The sequence below is a fragment of the Prionailurus viverrinus genome, unplaced genomic scaffold, assembly GCF_022837055.1.
Source record: "Prionailurus viverrinus isolate Anna unplaced genomic scaffold, UM_Priviv_1.0 scaffold_33, whole genome shotgun sequence".
Classification (NCBI taxonomy): Eukaryota; Metazoa; Chordata; class Mammalia; order Carnivora; family Felidae; genus Prionailurus; species Prionailurus viverrinus.
Genome location: NW_025927604.1, coordinates 7,940,085 through 7,960,189, shown reverse-complemented (window position 1 = coordinate 7,960,189; position 20,105 = coordinate 7,940,085). Strand labels below are relative to the sequence as shown.

At 46.8% G+C, this 20,105-nt stretch overlaps 1 protein-coding gene across 1 annotated transcript in view; it reads left to right on the top strand.

The window, feature by feature from the left end:
• Nucleotides 1-20,105, top strand: part of NOL10 (nucleolar protein 10) — a 90,182-nt gene that overhangs the window by 18,579 nt on the left and 51,498 nt on the right. Inside the window, exons 9-13 of the mRNA XM_047845197.1 lie at nt 875-960; nt 3,438-3,516; nt 5,222-5,371; nt 7,330-7,396; nt 14,309-14,361. Coding sequence (XP_047701153.1) covers nt 875-960; nt 3,438-3,516; nt 5,222-5,371; nt 7,330-7,396; nt 14,309-14,361 — 435 coding nt within the window. The remainder of the gene's footprint in view (nt 1-874; nt 961-3,437; nt 3,517-5,221; nt 5,372-7,329; nt 7,397-14,308; nt 14,362-20,105) is intronic.

The following is a 20,105-nucleotide window of genomic DNA, read 5'->3' as shown; positions in this document are numbered from 1 at the left end:
GACAGAGAGAGACAGAGCATGAACGGGGGAGGGGCAGAGAGAGAGGGAGACACAGAATCGGAAACAGGCTCCAGGCTCTGAGCCATCAGCCCAGAGCCCGACGCGGGGCTCGAACTCACCGACCGCGGATCGTGACCTGGCTGAAGTCAGACGCTTAACCGACTGCGCCACCCAGGCGCCCCTGAAATGTTTTTCTTAAAAGCAGGGGCTTTGGAGCTCCTGGGTGGCTCCGTTGGATAAGCATCCAATTCTTGGTTTTGGCTCAGGTCATGGTCTCATAGTTCGTGGGCTTGAGCCCCAGCACAGAGCCTGCTTCAGGTCCTCTGTCTCCCTCTCTCTCTGACCCTCCCCTTCTCACGTGTGCACTCTCTCTCTCTCTCAAAAATAAACATTTAAAACAAAACAAAGCCCAAGGACTCTCTTCTATAAATCATATTACTGTTATCATCCCTAAGAAATTTAAATTGATACAATAATGTTACATATTAAATACTTAATGCTGATACAGTATTCAGATATCCCCAGTTATATACCAAAGTGTCTTTTACAGCTCCTCCCCCATCCACCCTCCCAAGCAAACCAAGGTCCAGACAGGGATCATGCATTGCATTTTGGACTTCTTTTCTTAACCAATCCTCCATTTTCTTTTTCTTTCTTTCTTTCTTTCTTTCTTTCTTTCTTTCTTTCTTTCTTTCTTTCAATTCTAAAACAAACTCAGCTTATCCTAAAACATTTGACAGTATTAAAAAGGGTATTAAGGTAAAAAGTTAAATTCTTATCTCCCATGAGACTGTTAATAAGGCCCTTCTTGGTGTCTGTCTAAAAATACCTGGCAGTAGCTGTTGTGTAAAATTACCACTTTTTGTGTGTTGAGGGTCGTGTGGAGTGCTGGGACCCAAGAACTCGCAGCAGAGTCGGTCTGCTAGACTGTGCACTGAGTAGCGTCACGGCAGATTCAGAGTAAGTGGGAATTGGCGTACTTTTTAAATATCCGTTTGCTTGTGGTTTAAACGCATGTGTCAATACCAGGTTAGCATCAGTAAAGGATGAAATTCTTCAGACTCATGTCTAAGGTTGTAGTTTTGTGACCATTTTATGTAAAAATCCTTCTCTTGGAAAAGTTCACTAAGTGGGAAAGCCAGACAGAATTCCTTTCTCAGGTGCTACATGGAATGTCTTTTTTGTTAGTTGCCGTGGAATTGTATTGAAATTGACGCGCTGGAGGAATTTGTATTTCCAATTCTTTAGGGTCTAGTGATAGAACCGGGAGGTCGCCACTCCTGTCAGTAAGTGAAAAGGAAAGATGTACTTTGAGTTCTACCTTGGAGAGAGGCAAGCGTTTCTGAGATTTTCTTGTTCCTGTTTGCCAGTTGCTACATTTATAACAGTCAGAAAAGTAACACACGTGGGCGCTAAAAACTTCTAAATGCCTGAATTAAGTAAGAACTACAAGCCCCCTGTCCTTTCTTCACTCACCAGAGAGGTTACTGTTTGGTACATGTTTTCAGACGTTTTTCTGAGCTCGCATTAGTACGCAGTCTTATACTCTCTTGGTCAGATTCTTAACATGGGATTATTTGCTATAATCGGTTCAGGAACTTCCTTTCTCTGGGCTCTTGATATTTGCAGTAATGTAGCTTTATTAGCGTTTATTCATTTCAGCTGCTCAAACATTTACCTGTCTGTAGTTGTATCATGTGGGAGGTGGGGTGTTTGATGAGTGGGGTACAGAGAGAACATGGACCCTCTAAATTACTGCTGATTTGTGTGTCATTTGCGTTTTTCTGGGGGAGAAAAATTTATATAAGTTGTATCTTTAAAAAATTTTTTTTTATGTTTATTTACTTTTTGGGAGAGAGAAAGTATGGGGAGGGGCAGAGAGAGGGAGACACAGAACCCAAAGCAGGCTCCGGGCTCTGAGCTCTCAGCACAGAGCCCGACATGGGGCTTGAACTCATGAACCTGTGAGATCACGACCTGAGCAGAAGTCAGACGTTTAAGTGAGCCACCCAGGCACCCCTGTATAGTTCCGTCTTTTGAGAAATCAGCTTATATAAAGCTTGACTTGGAGAAAAGTGAAGAATCACTGAACTGGAAAGACGTCTTTTTCTAATATATATTTTTCCTGATGTAAGTAAAGAATAAGTTGATTTTTTTTCATCTGTTAATCATGACACTTAAAGGGAGTATAGGAAATTTTTGCCCTCTTGCTGAGTTTTATTAAAGTAATACTAATGAACAACTTCACTGATCACAATATGGAGTATAGTAAAGAATTTTAAAGTGGAAAATTCACTCATTTTATATTCGTTTTTTTCTTAGAATCAGACATTTTTGTTGTGAAATATAACACACATACAGAAAATCTCTAAACGTTAACACACAGGTTACTGAATTACTGTGAAGCTCTGTTTGTCAATGGAAGGAACCAACAAAAATGCTTCTCAACATTTCATTATATTGGTATGAAAGAAAACAAATCCAATACCTGCTTATTTTTAGAAAGTAGGGAGTCAGTTGTAAGAGAAAGCTATTTACCCACTCCCTAGGAAGCAGAAAAGTTAATTTTCTTTTGCTCATAAACATTAACTTGTCTTTGAATTAAAATGGAGAGACTTGGTTTCTATTTATAAGCTCTGTCATCGACGATTTCTTCTTAGAAAAGTCATTTGAGGAAACAGCGTTCTTTGTATTATGATTATGTCTTAAGGTTGTTTTTGCTTTAAATTTATGACTGTAATATAAGTGAACATAGAAAATTTAAAGAAGGGATATGAAAAGATAATCTCTCCTGTGGTCTTTAGAAATATTCTTTTTTTTTTTTTTAATAGAATATTGATTCACAAATAGTTTTTAGTGGCTTCGTTTGCCCTTGGTGGGGCATTTTTTTTTTTTTTTTAATGTTTGTTTATTTTTGAGACAGAGAGAGAGCATGAACAGGGGAAGGTCAGAGAGGAAGACACAGAATCTGAAGCAGGCTCCAGGCTCTGAGCTGTCAGGACAGGGCCCTATGCGAGGCTTGAACTCATGCTGTGAGATCATGACCTGACCGAAGTTGGACGCTCAACCAACTGAGCCACCCAGGCGCCCCCTGATGCAATGATTTTTTTTTAAACATAAGGATAGAAGTGTGATTTCCCCTTTAGAATTGAAGATTAATAGGGGCATCTATGTGGCCCAGTTGGTTAAGCATCCAGCTTCAGCTCAGGTCATGACCTCCCGGTTCATGAATTTGAGGCCTGCATTGGGCTCTCTGCTGTCCGCATGGAGCCCACTTAGGATCCTCTGTCCCCGTCTCTCTCTGCCCTTCCCCTGCTCTTTCTCTCTCTCAATAAGTAAATAAAAACTTCCAAAAAAGAGAATTGCAGATTAATAACGACTTTTTACTTGGAAAGTTTGACCATATATATATGGAACATGAATATTTTGCCTTTCAGGATAAACAGTTTACCAACAATCTCTGCTTTGAAATTTAATGGAGCCTTGACCATGGCAGTTGGAACATCTACCGGGCAGGTAAACGTGTTTAAATTGAGAACTTCGTACTTAACGTTAGTATCTCAGAGACATGTATGTATTCTGGGAAATACTTTCTGTTCACTGTGGGAACAGGAAATGAGGCATTCTTGTTTTGGCCAGAGTGGAGTGGGTTCTCCAGAATCCTCTATCTTAGTACCTTGAGAAATTCTGATTCTGGCCTTCACGGTGGGTCTGAGGGGCTGTCGAGCTGGAGGTACCATGTGGGTATGCCTCAGGCATTCTCTTGACCGTGGTTTAGAACAACATTTTCCAGAGTGTGTGGAACAAAATTCTGTGGTCTACAGAATCTGGAATTCTGCCAGACTCCTGCTCTTGGAGGCTCACAGTGCTTTTCAATATGTATTGAAGGCTCTGAGATTCCCCTAGACAAGAAATGTGTTTAACAAGTATTTCCAAAACTTACTTGTACAAGGAACCTTTTTTCTCTCCGAGCACCACTGACCACATCCCAGGCAGTAACACACCTTAGCAGAGCTGGTCTGACAGGGATGGATTGAGCGGCTACAGAGGGTTAATTTCATCCTTTCTTTCTTCCCTTCTTTACTTCAAGGCAGAATTCACACACTTGTAAGTTTGTTCTCCAGAGCGGGTCTGGACCCTGCTTCCAGTGGAGTTCACCTCTGTCATCAGGGTCTACAGAGGATCTGTCACCAGGGACTGGCAGCTAGCTTCCCCAGCCCTCTTGCCTCTAGTGACAAGGCTCAGAAGAGACCTGCCCACCCACTCCCCTCCCCTCCCCTCCCCCAACAGTCCTAACCTTGCCACCCCCATGTGTCGCAGATCTGCCAGGATCGTCTTCACTAAGCCTTTTATTCTTATTTCTGTCAGTTGCTGGACAGCGCTTGGTCCTTAGTAGGCCCTCCGCATATATATTTGGTTCGGTTCACAAATGGCACAAGTTCTTACGAATTTTCCTTTTTGTTCCTTTCTTAATGTAGCTCAGTAGTTCTCAATCTTAGTGTGCCAGAAACTTACTTTCCAGTTAAATCAAACCATGTACTTTGGGCACCTGGGTGGCTCAGTCGGTTGAGCGTCTGACTTCAGCTCAGGTCATGATCTCATGGTTCGTGTGTTCGAGTCCCACGTCGGGCTCTGTGCTGACAGCTCGGAGCCTGGAGCCCGCTTCAGATTCTGTGCCCCCCCCCCCCCCCCGCCCCTCCCCTGCTTGTGCTCTGTCTCTCTCTCAAGGATGAATAAACATTAAAAAAAAATTGAACAAAAAAACCGTGTACTCTACAGGTAAACTTAAGAGATTTTTCTAGAGTATTTTTGCTGTCTGACTTTAAAATCTTTGTGCCCTTTGGGGTGCCTGGGTGGCTCAGTCGGTTGAGCGTCCGGCTTCGGCTCAGGTCTTGATCTCACGGTTTGTGAGTTTGAGCCCCGTGTCGGGCTCTGTGCTGACAGCTCAGAGCCTGGAGTCTGTTTCGGATTCTGTGTCTCCCTCTCTCTCTGCTCCTCCCCTGCTCGTGCTCTATCTCTCTCTCTCTCTCTCTCTCAAAAATAAATAAACATTAAAAAAATTAAAAAAAAAAAAAAAATCTTTGTGCTCTGAGTGTTCACTGTGCTCATAAAAAGGTAGTGAAACAAATAGTAGCCATTATTCAAAGTTTACAAAGTTGCTTTTTAAGATAAGTATGTTTAATTTGTTGAAACAGAAATAACTTGTTTTCTTTTTTTTTAGGTTTTATTATATGATCTTCGATCAGATAAGCCATTGCTGGTTAAGGATCACCAGTACGGGCTGCCCATTAAGTCACTTCATTTCCAGGATTCATTAGATTTGATTTTGTCTGCAGACTCACGAATCGTCAAAATGTGGAACAAGAACTCAGTATGTACTTTTCTGTTGACATAACTTATTAGTGTGTTTTCCTGAGGATTTTTTTCTTTCTGTTGCCCGTTTTGAGTTACGTGGGCTCTTGAGAAAGATGCCGAGTCCCTGTTTGGGAACTTAGCTGGGAGACAGGTACTTCAGCAGAGCTAATGTTCCCACTGAGATAAAGTAGTCCAGACTGCCTTCTTCCTGCTACGAAGTTTTCCCGGTTTGCTAGAACTGGCATGCCTTTTGCTTGGGTTCGTAAATCACGTTTAAAACCGTGTTTGCTTGGGTAGCGTAAATCACGTTTTAAAAACATCGCCCCATGAGAACCTCCTAGATCCTGAGGCTCTCTCACGGCCTTGGGAAAGTTTTTATGAGCAACTAATTATCTTTCCATGTCAGTGTTATTATGTATTTCAGTTTCATACCTCTTAAAACCAATCTCAAAAGAATTGGCTTTTGGAAATGACCCCTTCACAGTAATTCCTTGAGTGTTTTTTTAAAAAGCAGTATTTTCTTAAAACTCTCTGTTCTTTCCCCTCAGTTCCAAGTAACAGTGAAAAAGTAAAAGTAACAAAAGCCCATATTTCTGGTTTTCGTCTGCCTTGTGCTTTTCGTCTTTCATTTTAAAACTTGGGAGAAACTAGTGAAAGGTTAGCTCGTCTGCAAACAGGGAGAAAATGTATTCAGTATAGCAGTTGCTTTTAAGAGCTCTTTGCGTTTAATTAGTTACAAACTTTCGTGTCTTGAGTCAAAAAGCGTTACTTCCTTTTTATTTTTTTTAACTCGTTTTTGAGGTGAAGAGGGTGCAGGGTCCAGACGCCGCAGCCTTAGCCGCCAGAGGACAGGCCCGGCCTGTCCCGGGGGCCTGCGTGTGCCCGACACAGCGGCCCGCGACTCGACCTCATCACCCCTCCGCTACGCCCTGGGGTTCCTGGCCGCTTGGATCATAACTTCTGTGTCCACTCTTCATTTGGCTAACTCGCAGAGTATTGACCGTTCCTAGCTCTGTCTCGAATTAGAATTTGGCTGCAGCTTTTCACCGAGCGTGCGGGAGCCGTCCTCCCCGTGCCTTAACTGTCCCTTCTCCTTTGCCCTGGGAGCCTCTGGTAGCGAGTTAATAAACGTGAGAGCTGGCAGACATTTTCAACACCAGCGCTTGAAATTATCCTGCCGTCGTTGCTGCAATAAGTTTTTTATTTTGGCGTTGTTATGACTGAATACGCCCTCTTGACCAACACCCAGATTACTTGGTTTTGCTTGACTTGCTTTTCCTTGTTTATCTTTCTCATCACCTTTTCCCATTCCCATCTTCTCCTCTCTTTTGTTTCTTTTACTTTCCCTCTCTTAATTTAAAATATAGCACGTTCCTCCCCTCTCTCCCATTGAAAATAGAAGTGTGGTAGTCTTTCCTGTGTAAGTAACTCATTGCGTATTTACAGGATTTCATTTTGTAAGTTATCATTTATACCCATTGTCTTCCTTGATCCTCCTCAAGGCCTTATGGTATACAGTTGGCAGAAAGTGTCTTCGTCCTGCCGTGTTGACTCCCTCCCAGTCTTTGGTTTCTTTGAGTACGGCTTTAACTGGGGATTACGAGTTCAACGAGTTTAACTCCAGATTATGAGAGATTTCCTGAGTTGATGCACAACTTTATCTTAAACTTTACCCATTGCCGCTATGAAAACATTATCTGCGAAACTGTATTTCCTTGGTTAAGTCGCTTTTCCCCCATTCGCCTCAGTTTCTTTGTTTCTAAAGTGAAAGCATTTGATAAATTGATAAAATGAGCTCTCTACCGTAGTTTACATTCTTTATTTTCAATCAGGTGATTTTATTTCTTTACACAGTACCATTTACACATAACCACGTGGCTATGTCATACCTCCGGTTTATTTTCTTTACTCAGCATTGCCAGAAGTTGTCTTCCTTTAACTGTTTTAATAATTCCTTTTTGCCTCTTCTTTTAGGGAAAAATATTTACTTCCTTGGAACCAGAACATGACATTAATGATGTCTGCCTCTATCCCAACTCAGGTATGCGGTATGTAGCGATGGGTCATTCAGTGAGATAAATCTGAGTTGTGCTTTGTTGGGTTTTAAACACATTTCATTTCATTTGTTAAGACGGGGTTTGGCTTGGTCAGGACTGTTCTTGGATATTGTATTTACTGGAAGAATCGAGAGCAGGAAGTGGTGTGGATGATTCAGAAAATGGCACTCTCAGTGACTCAGCCCGTAGCCAGCCTAGCTATTAGTAGAAACTGGTAACAATATATAGGTAGGTGGCAGGTGAGATGCTATTTTAGTGTGCTCTTCACCCTTTTATGTGATTAGTAATAGCGTGTGGAAATTGAGGTTAGAGGTTCGAAGAAGGCTGGGATTGCCCGATAACCCACGAGGCTCACGAAGCCAGGGGTTCTGTTGTCTTCTGTATTGTATACTGTTTTGCGGATTACATCGTGGATTTCAAGATTTTACAATACATTTGAGACAAATTGGTGAAGAATTTGGGGGCAGGAAAGAAAATGGGAATAGTTCCCACTCTCAAGCAGCGTTGCGTTCTGAGGACAGACACAGCCCATTTTGATAGACGGATACAAGGCAGAGCAGGAGAGACCTGTCATGTGTGTACAAACAGCACTTCGCCAGCGTGTTAGAGAAAGGCTCAGCCAGAGCAACTGGGGAGGGGAGATGCCAGAGGAGATGTTTGTTCAGGTGTGTTTGGAGTGGTGAGTGAGATTCGGTAGGTGGGGCGGCGAGATGAGGCACATCCCTGTGAGGGAGCAGCGTGAGAACGGCAAGAAGGATAGGCTGTGGCAGATGCCACAGGGTCCCTTTGGTGGGGCTCGTTTGGGAAAGCGATGGAGCCTTACGTGCCAGAGCCCTGGTGGCTCTCCTGGGAACCAAGGTGGAGGAGGTCCGGGAATGATGTGCTGAATGATCTGGGCTCGGTCTGTAGTCAGGACCTGTTCAGATTGTGCTGTCCGTCCTCTAAAAGGTACATTGGTTTTGAACCAAAGTTAGTAGGAGGGGATGCTCTGAGCTGATTGAGAACATAGGAGACAGAGCAGGTTTAGAGAGACTGTTTTCTTTTTTGAACATTTGAATATTATTAGGAGGCGATGGGGCAGTGACAGTGTCTGGCAGAGGGTCTCAAACCTGGCCGCTGTCAGTATCACCCAGGGAGCTTTTTAAAAAGGACAGGTTCCTTGGCCCAGTCCCAGACGTACTGAGAGCATCCGGGCGGAGGGCCCAGAAGCGTGTTTCCCAAGTGCTCGTGAGGCCCTGCCCTGCCCCACCACCTTGCAGCGGGAGCCAAGTCAGGTGCACGTAGAAAGTGCCGTCTCAAGAGAAGCAGGTCTGCGGTTGCAAAGTGTGGAGGCCTGTAAACAGGGCATCTTTCAGAGGTGGGAGTGCGTGAGATCACCACGGGAATGTGTACACAGCAGGACCCGAGTCCAGTTCAGCGGGGATTGAGGAGAAGGAGGTGCCAGCTGAGAAACTTAACAGGAACAGACAGAATGGCAATAAAAGGAGTGACAGATTTCGAAGTAGAGCAGAAGCTAAGGCACAAGCGATCCAGTGGTCCCTGCTCGGCAAGCTTGAGGGCGACTGAGGTTGAGGCGGGAAGGAGAGAACGAGTTCTTAATGCTCCTGTGCTTCCGGGCACGGTGATGACCACGCATCACTTAATCTTTCCAGAACCCTGTGTAGTTAGTGGCACACACGTTTTTTTCTTTTTTCTTGTCTGCCTGTCTCACGTCTTAGGAGGTGAGAACTGTTGAGTTATTGGGCCGGAGTTGGTGGCTCAGCTGGCTGTGGCAGGGCCTCGGGTAGAGCCAGCCTTTCCTGGTTCTGGAGCCTGTGCCCTTTCTAGTTACGTGCTGCTGTCCCGAGAAGGATGAGGCGCTGTGTGTCTGTGGTCACGGAGAGGGTCTTGTTGCAGCGGCGAGGTGACGTCCAGTGCGGACGAGTTCAGGAATAAATTGCAGATGAGGATGTCGGGGTCCCCGTTAGAGAGTATCAGACGGTCCGAAACCGGGTCTGAGCTGCCCACGAGGAGGAGTAAAGTCAGGTGGCACTGAGGTTGGCATGAGGCTGGTGAGTGGGCGGCTGGGTTAAGGGGTGAGAGGATTTTTTTTTTTTTAATGTTGATTTTATTATTTTTGGAAGAGCAGGAGAGCCCGGGAGGGGCAGAGAGAGAGGGAGACAGAGGATCCGAGGCGGGCTCTGCGCTGACAGCAGAGAGCCCGACATGGCGCTTCAGCTCACGAAATGTGAGACAGTGACCTGAGCCAAAGTCGGACCCGAGCTTAACCCGACTGAGCCACCCTGGTGCCCCTGGGGGGTGAGAGTTTGAAGGGCAGCTAGTGCTGAGAGACGGAAGCTGCATGGTCACGTGTGGCCGCGTGTGGCCCTTGAGACCTGGCAGGGTGACCGACCTGAACTGAGTGAGGTGTGCTCTGAGTGTAAACTACCCGCCAGGTTTTGAAGACATCGTGGAGACAAATCACACGAAATAGACCTTTAATTTTTTATGTCAGTTACATATTGAAATGGAAACGTTTGGGGCATACTGGCTTAATAAGATACATTAAAATATGTTTTACCTGTTTTTGAAATTGTTTTTTTAAAATCTGTCTAGTAGAAAATGTGAAATCACACGTGAGCCTCGCACGATATTTCTGTTGCACGGCTCTGGCCCAGACTCGGGGATCTGGCCCAGTGTAGGGTGCAGCTTTGGCGTGAGGGAGCTGTGGAAGTCCACCGAGGGCGTGTGGCGTCTGTGTCGTCAGAGGGACTGAGGACCGCCAGCCCGTCTAATGACTCTCGGTCTCCAGTATTGTCTTACTTCCGGTCCGTTCCTGCGTTTCCCCGCTTGTCCCCCAGATGCCGTTTGTAGCGCCTTGTTTGGAACCAGGCCGTAATCAAGGTTGTGTGTTATGCTGAGCTGGGGCCATCTTTAGTTTCTTTCAGTTTGCAATAGTCGTGTCCCCCCACCCGTCCTTGTTTTGTTTTGTTGTGTTTTGTTTTGTTTTCTTTGATTTTTCCAAGATCAGGGCAGTAGTCGCATAGAATGTCCCTCACCCTGGATTCGTGTGGCTAGCTGTCATAATGTCCTTGACCTTGTGCCTCCAGCCCGTGTATTTTATCTCAGATAGAAGTTAAATCTGACTGTGATGCACCGTAGGTGAGATATTGTGGCCACGAGGAATGCTGGGTCCCCTGTGTCAGACCCCTTCCCAGAAGCATCCAGGGCCAGGGAGGGGCAGCGTGGCCCCTGGGTTAAGGTGACCACCGGGTCTCCCCATTGCAAAATGTACTTTCCTGGGAGGTAAACATTGTAAGAGTGATGTTTCGAACAGAAGGACGGCTTCACTGTCAAATAACTTGTAAGAAGCGAATCAAACACAAAAAGTAGCCAAATGGTTTGTTCCCTGAGCTTTGCAAGCACAGTGAGACCAGGGCCTCGGCTGCCGTGGGGGTTGCGTGTGAGTGGGTGTGATTCACGCGCTGTGCTGCTCTCCCCTGCTCTGTTCCTCTTCCCTTTGACGCCGCTCTTGATGCCTTATGCTTAATCATCAGGCGCTTAATCATATTTTAGAAAAGCTAAAACGTCCTTCTTTCTTTATCTTCTCACTTACTCATTTTGAAGTAATTAGAGCCGAATCACAGTTACTGTTTTGTAATGTTTTTCTAATACGAAGATTGCTCAGAATATTGAGAAATGGCTCCGCCTTCCTGGCTGCTGTTTTGTTCCTGCTCTTGCTCACTCGGCCGACTCCGGCGTCTCTGCGCCGGGCGCCTGCCCTGCAGGTCAGCTCTGTGACGGCGCGTTGGCGTGGCGCGGCGCCTGTCGGGCTCACGGGTGTCTGAGCCCCGCCGCCTCTGGGACCCGGGATCGCTGGGTTCGAATCGCTGCCACAGAGAAAAGAAGATGGGCTTTCGACTCAGAAAGACTGAGTTCAGGCTGAATGATCGTGTAAAGCACCCAGTGTGGTTTCCCCGGCCGCCTTCCAGGCCCCTGCAGACGGCCTTCCCCGTTCAGTGTGCAGTCGCCTTCCCATCTGTGGCAAATGTCCTCTCCCAACATGGGAAAGAGCAGCTCGGGCCATGTGGAAACATCCTGGGTGCCCTGTACGGTAACATCCCAAGCTCCGTAGTCACATCCGCGGTTGAGCACATGGAAGAAATGTCCTGGCCTTTCCTCCCTGACACAGTTCTGTTCTCACAGGTGCTCTGCTCTGAGCTGTTCAAGGCGGTGACCGCTGCTGTACGTTTCAGTGCAGATGTTTCTGAGGGCGGAGATTGTGTTTTTCCTTTGTGTGTAAATTTCTAATCCGTTTCAGACCGGGTACTTTTGGAAAACGTAGTAAAAAGAGGTTACAAGGGAAAGGAGCACACGTGGGGATCTCCCTGCAATGTCGCGTTACTCTTCAGCTTTCTGAACTCTTCCTTTCCACTTCTACACTCAGCGCCTGGCCGGGGGCGGGTTTGCAGGGCGGCCCTGGGAGTGGAGTGAGTGGCACTGGCAGAGGGCATCCAGTCTGGTTTTGGAACTCTGGGCTTCAGTGAATCCTTTGGCCTCTGAAGCACGTGCACAGGAGAATCCGAATGTTCACGCTTCCTGGGAGGGGGCTGCTGATCCATCCCATCCTCTTTGGCCGCCCTGTTGGGCCACACAGGGCACTGGATACGTCACTCTACAGTGCTGTTTCAGACTGGATGTGTGTTCTTTTGACTCCAGGCACTGTTGAGCTCTTCCTTCTCTTTTAAAATTTTTACTGTCGGGGTGCTTAAGTGGCGCAGTCGGTTAAATGTCTGATGTCAGCTCAGGGTATGATCTCGCGGTCTGTGAGTTCGAGCCCCGCGTCGGGCTCTTGCCGACAGCTCGGAGCCTGGAGCCTGCTTCCGATTCTGTGTCTCCCTCCCTCTCTGTCCCTCCCCCGCTCACACTTTGTCTTTGTCTCTCAAAAATGAATAAATGTTTAAAAAAACTTTTTTAATTGGTATTGTCATTTTAATAAGCATCACTATAAAGGAAACTTAAAGGAAAAATCATTCATAAGCCCACAGTCTCTTCACGAGTACCATTACAATTTCCATGAGAGAAGTTCTCGTATTAATCTCGTGTTTGTATGTTTTCAATCATTGACCTCATGCTGTGTGTATAGTTGTCTTTTGCTTTCCAGTTGACGTGATATTAACATTTTTCCTGTTGCTGTATGGTGTTTATATTTGCACTTCTGAAATTTTTATTATTTGACCCCGCAAGAAGCCTTTTCATTTTATCTTAGTTGTTACTGTGGTTTTAGAGTCCTGCGTTGCACGGGCTTTGGAGTCCGTAGAATATCAGCTACTCTCCTTCCTAGCTATGTGGTGACCTTGAGCAAATTAATTTTGTGAGGCCACACTGTTAATCTGGAAATAAAGTTCTCCTCTCTTGCCCATGATCATGTTAATTTCTGCTGAACTTCCTTTCACTAGTTTTTTTTTTTTCCTTCTTGTTCTTGGGCTTTGTTGAGGTTGCCGGTTTCTCTCGTTCATGATCGGTTTTAGTCCTGACCTTCCCCGGTTTAGTTCGGTGGTAAGTCAGCTGCTATCATTGTCCATATACGGCCAAGAAAGATCGTATTCCATGTGGACAACGATCCACCGTGTCCAGTCTGGGTTCTTGAGAGCCATTAGTTTAGAGCCCTCTCTGTGGTTTGGTGGGTAGGTGTGATTGTGTTTCCTTGTGGAATGCTCACTGCTGAATGATCCGTGTTCGGAGTCAAGCCAGTGAAGCCAGGCTTGGGGAGTATGTTTGGCAAGAACCTTCTTTCTGGTGGTAATCTGGCTCCTCAGTCCCCAGAACAACTTCTCTCACCGTGTCTAAAGGACGTAGGAGGTTTGGCTCTAGAATTCTCTGGCTTGTGACAAGGGCACTCAGTCCCACTGAACTTTTTTTTGATCTCTAAAATAAGGATGCTGTTATTATTTCAGAGATTTTTTGCATGCGCACCAAGATGGTATCTGCGAAGGCGCTTACCAGGTTGTAAAGAACTCCCCAGACGGTGGCTGATTTCAGCTGCATCGAAAGTGCCGTCATCCTGGAACAGGGGCTGTGAGCACTGGAGCCGCTTCAGGAGGCTTGCGGGGAGGCGTAGGCCGCAGGTGGCAGAGGGCAGGGAACAAAGCCTGGGGCATGTGCACCCTGGTGCTGTGCCACAGAGTGATGGGGTCCTGGGGTAACAGGGGTGCCATCGTTGAATGCCAGGAAGTTTGCCCATCCGTCAGCTCTGCTTTCTTAAACTGTGCATCCCGGGAAGACTAAATGATTAACCACTCTGTTAGTTGAGGCCGTTAGGTTCCCCGACGACGGAATTATTGGGGAGAGGAAGGGCTGTGAGACCCTGGAGAGGTCTTTGCTGGTGTAGCTGCACACAGCACCCGCTCAAGTCAGTCCCTTGGTTTTCCGCTCAGACGCGAGGTTTAACGCAAACCTTAGGAACTACTTTGCCGTGGCGTTTTGTGGGAGATGCTTTGCCTTGGTTCTTGGATTCCTGATTAACAGAAAGAAGCCTTTGTTCTTAATTTCTTCAGTTTATTATCATAAATGGTGTACCAGAACTACATTTTGTCCATGTACTTAAAGCTGAAAACTCCTCGGAGGATGATGGCAGGCTCTACGTAGGCCTGAGCACCCGACGGTGGGAACTGCTTGTGTACTTGGCTGGAGCGTTTCGCCGATGGGAATGTTGTAAAGAACTTCACGGTACTTCAGGTGCCCCATCTAGGAGGGCCGGGGACGGAAGCCCATGACCCGCCTGGTTTCCGGGTCCGGCTCTTCGCCACGCACCGTCTTCTGGGCACCTGGAGCACCGGTCCATAGTGTAAAACAACTAGAAAAGGGCACCTTCCTTTTCCCCGCCTGTTTACCCTTCTCGTTGTGCTTATTTTTAGGAATGCTTCTTACTGCCAATGAAACCCCCAAGATGGGCATCTATTACATTCCGGTAAGTAATACAAATAGGAGTTACGGTAAAAATAGGACAAGCAAAGGTAGTTTATTTTTAAACTGGGTGTACTGAGGGCCTTCGGGTCTGCCTGCGGCTGCGTAAATTAAACACAGCGGGCTCACGGGTAGCTTCGCTCTGCTTCCTGGAGCCGGGAAAAGAATGCTTAACCATCGTTTTATGGGAAACTGCTTAATATCCCATTAAAGTAGACATTAAGAGTTAGTCTTTGTTCTTCAGATTTACATTTGGATTTTGTTTCCAAGTATTTCGGAATCTTGAACTTTAAGCTGTTCAGATCAGGAGGCCTGATTCTGAACCAACAGCCTGGTGCTCTTAAGTCGCGTCATTTCTCTTACAAACAAGTTACACCTAAGAAACCTGTCTCAGGTGGACCTGCTTGGTGCTGGCACACAGCCAGTCCTGGCCCTTTGTTCTTCCTTAAAGAATTCTTCTCTTGCATATGACGGAAGCTTCCCTAACTTTACGTTTCAGATTATAGTAAGAAAGAGACGGGGAAGAGGGTCCCCTACACAGAAAACAGCATAGTACAGAGCTGGCACTCGATCACTTTATGGCCGACAAACAGCTCCGTTTCTGAGATTTGGGGAGAGGACGGGAGGGGTGAGGAGTGTTTCAGAGCAAGACTTTCGAGACGTGAATTCTGTAACTGCTGGCAGCCTCCATTTCAGAACGTTCTTCATATTTACCGTGGTTCTTTTGAAATAGCTTGACGGTGTGTGTATTTCCCCCAAAAAAGTATTCTGGTGGATGTCAACTTTTTGTGGTTTCAGGAAACCGGTAGGTAAGTTGTTGAAAGCACTTTGAGGTACTCTTGGTTGTTAGTGAAACAGGCCATTCCAGCGGCAAACTTGTCTAAGTTGTCCTTCGTTCCATTTTCCCTGGCAGCTCAGACGCCGCTTCTGTCTTCCTGTCAGTTTATCCCTCTTTCCTTGTCTTCGTGTGGTCAGGGAATACATTCATCGATTGCATCAACTGTGCGTCCGGCCCCATCTAGACGCTGGCAGTGTCACGGGGTGTGGAGCGCTGTCCCCTCCCTCAAGCAGTCCCTTGGCAGGGAATGAAGAGAGGCAGTCCAGTGTGAGGGACGCCGTAACGGGATGAAGGAGGGCGCTCTGGGGCTCGGGAGGGGAGGCGCACCACCCAGCCTGGGGCTGGGAGCTGACGGGGGGGGGGGGGGGGGGGGGGGGCGCCACAGAGGGTACTGAGAAACCTGCCCGCGGGGCGGACTTCCCAGGAGAGACCTGGGGTATGGTGACGTCCACAGGAAGGAGAGGGTGGGGTGCAGAGTGCGAGAGAGGTCTTGGAAGTGGAGGGAACGCTGTGCAGACATCAGGGAGAAAGTCCCCCATGTGGCCGAGCCACAGAGAGAGAGGGGTCGGGGTCAGGAGCCAGGGGGCGCAGCGTCTGGTAAGCCCGGTGGGCGTGTCGGCGGGGAGTCCTAGACAGGCGTTAAGTGGGGGAGTGATGGGATCAGATTTGCATCTGGGGAGGATTATCTTGGCTGCCACTAGGACAGTGGCTTAGACAGGGTCTAGTAAGATGACGCCATAGCCACGTGCAGGAGCGACGACGGTGCCCGCGTTACCTGGGCCGGGCTTCCCTTCTCAGGGGTCGCAACCTTTTGGGTTCTGGGATCTGAGAGGAGTCTGAACGGGCAGGCGGTCATTTCAGAGGCTTGTTGTCCTTGCGTTGCCGCACGGCGTGTCTCAGAGGTGTCTGCTGACGAGGGCTCGTGTAGATCACAAGAAATGCCTTGCCTGGGTCCCGCGTGACGTCGTCTTCCAGACAGAATAACATCCGCTCAGCCCCTAAACCTTACTTCTCGTCCCGAGAGAGGTCCTCTTTGGAGTGCTTACTGTGCTTTGGCCTTTAGCACTTGCCCGGAAGGTGTTGATGTCCCGTATACTAGAGGCATTTCCGTGTCAACTGTATGGAGACTCAACCCGTGGAGGGGGACAGAGGTCTAAGACGGAGCATGGATGGCTGCATCAGGAGGCCTCCAGAAAGGGTCAGGAGCTGCAGGCCGCAGAGCCCCTTAGTATAGACGCAGGAGGGGCGGTCCTGAGCGCTCGTGCAGTAAGAAGACCACCTTCCCGGTTTGTGCGCCGCTGGGGGCGGTGGGGAAGAATTGAAGATAGCGCGTAGCAGTTGACGGGACGTAGGGAGTCAGGAAGAGGGAAAAGCGAAGACGGCAGCCCTGTTTCTGCTTGGGTAAGCGTGTAGATGAGGACAAGGTTGGGGGATATTAAAAATTATTCTCCCTTTGAGGGGGGCGTCCGGGTGGCTCAGTCAGTTTAGCGTCCGACTCTTGGTTCTGGCTCAGATCGTGATCCACGGTTCACGAGTTCGAGCCCCCACGTCAGGCTGTGTACTGACAGTGCAGAGCCTGCTTGGGATTCTCTCTCTTTCCCTCTGCCCCTCCCTTGCTCATGTACGTGCGCGCTCTTTTCCTCTGTCTCTGAAAATAAACTTAAAATTATTTTCCCCTTGGTACATGTTGTATGCTTTATAAAGTGATCTTTAAAAGGAACGGCGCACCGTTTTTTTTTTTTTTATTAGACAATGAATGAATGTTTCTATTTATGCTAAGTGTTTTACAAAGTATAAGGAAGTAAAAACCACCCATTTCCTCTTTGTAATATTATAAATGTTGGTAATATTGAGATGCAATAACTTTTAGTTACGATGCTATTGGTGTGAAGTCCTATTTTATATAAACATCTGCATCCTGGTTTCTTGAATTCACTTCAGAAGTATTAATTCCAAGGCATTAAAATTACCTACAACATTTTGAGTTGTCTCCGTTGTTTTTCCTTTTACTTTAATTGCAGTGTAGTTAACACACTGTTACTTTAGTTTCAGGTGGACAGTATAGTGATTCAGCACTTTCACACATTATACTCCGTGTTCATCACAAGTGTACCCTCAATCCCCTTCACCTGTTTCACCCATCCCCCCCCCCCCCCCCCCCCCCCCCCCGCCCCTCCGGCCCCGTCATCTCCACTGTTTTTCATTGCCTGGCCTGTGACATTTGTATCGTCTTAGAACTAGAGGAGACCCATTATTCACTTCTCTGTACCTCATTCTTGGGGTGGGCTTTTCTGTTCCAAGTAACGGGGGTTTTAATTAGCTTGAATGATAGGGGCCAGTACCAACGAGGGGGTGAGAAACTGCCTTCTTGACAAATGTTAGTCTCTCTTCTAAGAGCTTTTTAGTTTCAGCTTTGTAACGCAGAGTTAACAGAAGCCATGAAAAAGCCCATAGGGACCGTCCGCTCAGGGTGACCTTCTTGCGCAGCTGAGCTCAGTGCTGGGACTTGCACTTGGCGCTCCTTCCCGACCTGCCTTTCCACCCTGCGCTGCCTGGTGTTTTACAGCGCCCTTGTCTTCACCTGGAAGATTCCGCCAGGGCAGGGAGAGAGCCCAGGGGTCTGAAAGCCTGCCATTTGTCATAAGATTTTATCAGATTTACCAAACTGATCTTTGGCACAATGGTTTGAGGCCTATAAAAGCGGGGAAGTGTGTTTTTAATGTATGATTCATGCCAAATTTAGGAGGTTTGGATTGCGATTTGTATTAATATCTTATAATAAATCAGGTATGAAAGCTCTTTTCCCCCGCTTTGGGCCTGTACTAAAAAAGGAAGGCAGGTGAATGTTCTCTTAGCTTGTTAAGTTTTGCGTTTCCATCTGATACCATCTTTCTTGAATACTTGAAATCTTTATAGATTAAATGTAATTCCCGGTGTATACGCTGTGCCACATACAGAGCCCCTCAAGCAACTAATCTTTTATGGCCAAGGTTCCTGCAGCTCCTTCCCCATTTTCTTAGTATACCCCTTTCTTCCCTCTCAGAGACCAGGAAGTATTATTTTGCTTGTTTGTTTGCATTTTAAATTCCAGGGTCTAATTCAACTGCAGCTCCTGAGACTAATGCCAGGAATCGTTTTTCAGGTTTGGTTTTCCCCTGAAATGGAATTTAATCTTAGGGTAGTTCTTTATAATTAAGCCTTTGGCCTCTGTGTAGACTCTAGAAGGAATCCGAGTCTCCTGTGGCACCCCTCCCGAAACCCAGCCAGTGTGGTTAATATTGTTTCTGTTGGAAATGACCCTGAGTTCCAAGCTCCCAGTGTGTTAGGAGCTCCTGAAACCCCTCACGCCTGAATAGTTGATTACTTGTAAGCTCGAGGATATATATATGGATGTGTAATCTTGAGGGAAAATGTAAGGGGAGGACACATTATTATTTGTTCAGGAAGCTATTTGATTTAGAAGAATAAACGCCAAAAATGTAATTTTTAAAGCATGCAAATTGAAGCCACTATGACAATTATACGCAATGTCACCGAACCCAGCAGTCCATATTGGCGGTTAGGTATTTTATTTTAAAACATTTCCTTAGGAAAAAAGATAACTCTGTTGTTTTTATGGAAATGTTTTTACTATCTGTAAAACATCGACCAAGCATTAAGCATTTTAAGTTTCACTACTTATTTAACTTAAAATTGTGTTTTCAGTTTGGAAAGTATTTTGGAGCCCCGTTACCTGAAAATGTGGCAGAGCGAAAACACAAAGGACTGTATTTAACCTGCATTAGCACTTGTATTTTTGCTGGGAAATAGCGCTGGAACTCATCCAGCGTAACGCATAAGCCCACAAAACTCTGTCTTTGCGAAGAGAGATAACGAGGTGTTGAGAATCATAAACGCTCAAGAGTGCTTGCTTCACTTGCGTACAAACCACGCACGCACGTCCTCACCAAGGCACGTAAAGCCCAAGGAAATGCAGACGTTTCTCAGCAGCCGAACGTTGTGAAATGAGATAAAAGGCTCAGACTAAGGAAAGAACGTCTCTTCGCTTCAGCGAGTTGTCACTCTCAGCTGCGCAAAGGTCTGCTGCCGGGCCAAGGGCTTCTGATACCGTCCCTGGGTTCACTTGCTCCTGTCTTCGTAAGGGTTCGGTCGCTGGTTTGGGTCACACGTCCATGCGGTGGTCCTCAGAGACACAGGAAGTGCCACGTGGTTTGCGGGGGCAGTCGGGGGGGTGCTTTGGAAACAACCCGTCGCCTCCGGAAGTCGGTTTTAGGAAGTGGCATGAAAAATGTTTTGTAGTCGCCATATGGATACTTGCATTTGGGCACACTTGGTGTGTTGCTCAAGAATTAAAAAGGGGCGTAATTTTCTCATCAGTGTTTTTGTTCTCCAGGGGCTTTTGTGACCAAGACCAAAAAATTCAGTTGCAAATAATCTTGCCTGCTCTTGTCTGTGGCAAATTGGATTTTTAGCCTATTTCTGAACTCAGCCACTTTGTCAGACTGTTGTAGAGGCATTTCCGGATACTTGTTCATCGCTACCTGGCTACTCTGATACAGCAGCATCTTTAAGTCCAGTATTTCAAATATTACTGCTCTGGGACGCTTTGGCATAATTTTCCAGAAGACTTTAAGAGCATAGCCATAGAGTGCTTTCTAACAATTAGTCCTTACCTCCACCTCTTAAGAATGTAACAAATTTTACGGGGCGCCTGGGTGGCGCAGTCGGTTAAGCGTCCGACTTCAGCCAGGTCACGATCTCGCAGTCCGTGAGTTCGAGCCCCGCGTCGGGCTCTGGGCTGATGGCTCAGAGCCTGGAGCCTGTTTCCGATTCTGTGTCTCCCTCTCTCTCTGTCCCTCCCCCGTTCATGCTCTGTCTCTCTCTGTCCCAAAAATAAATAAACGTTGAAA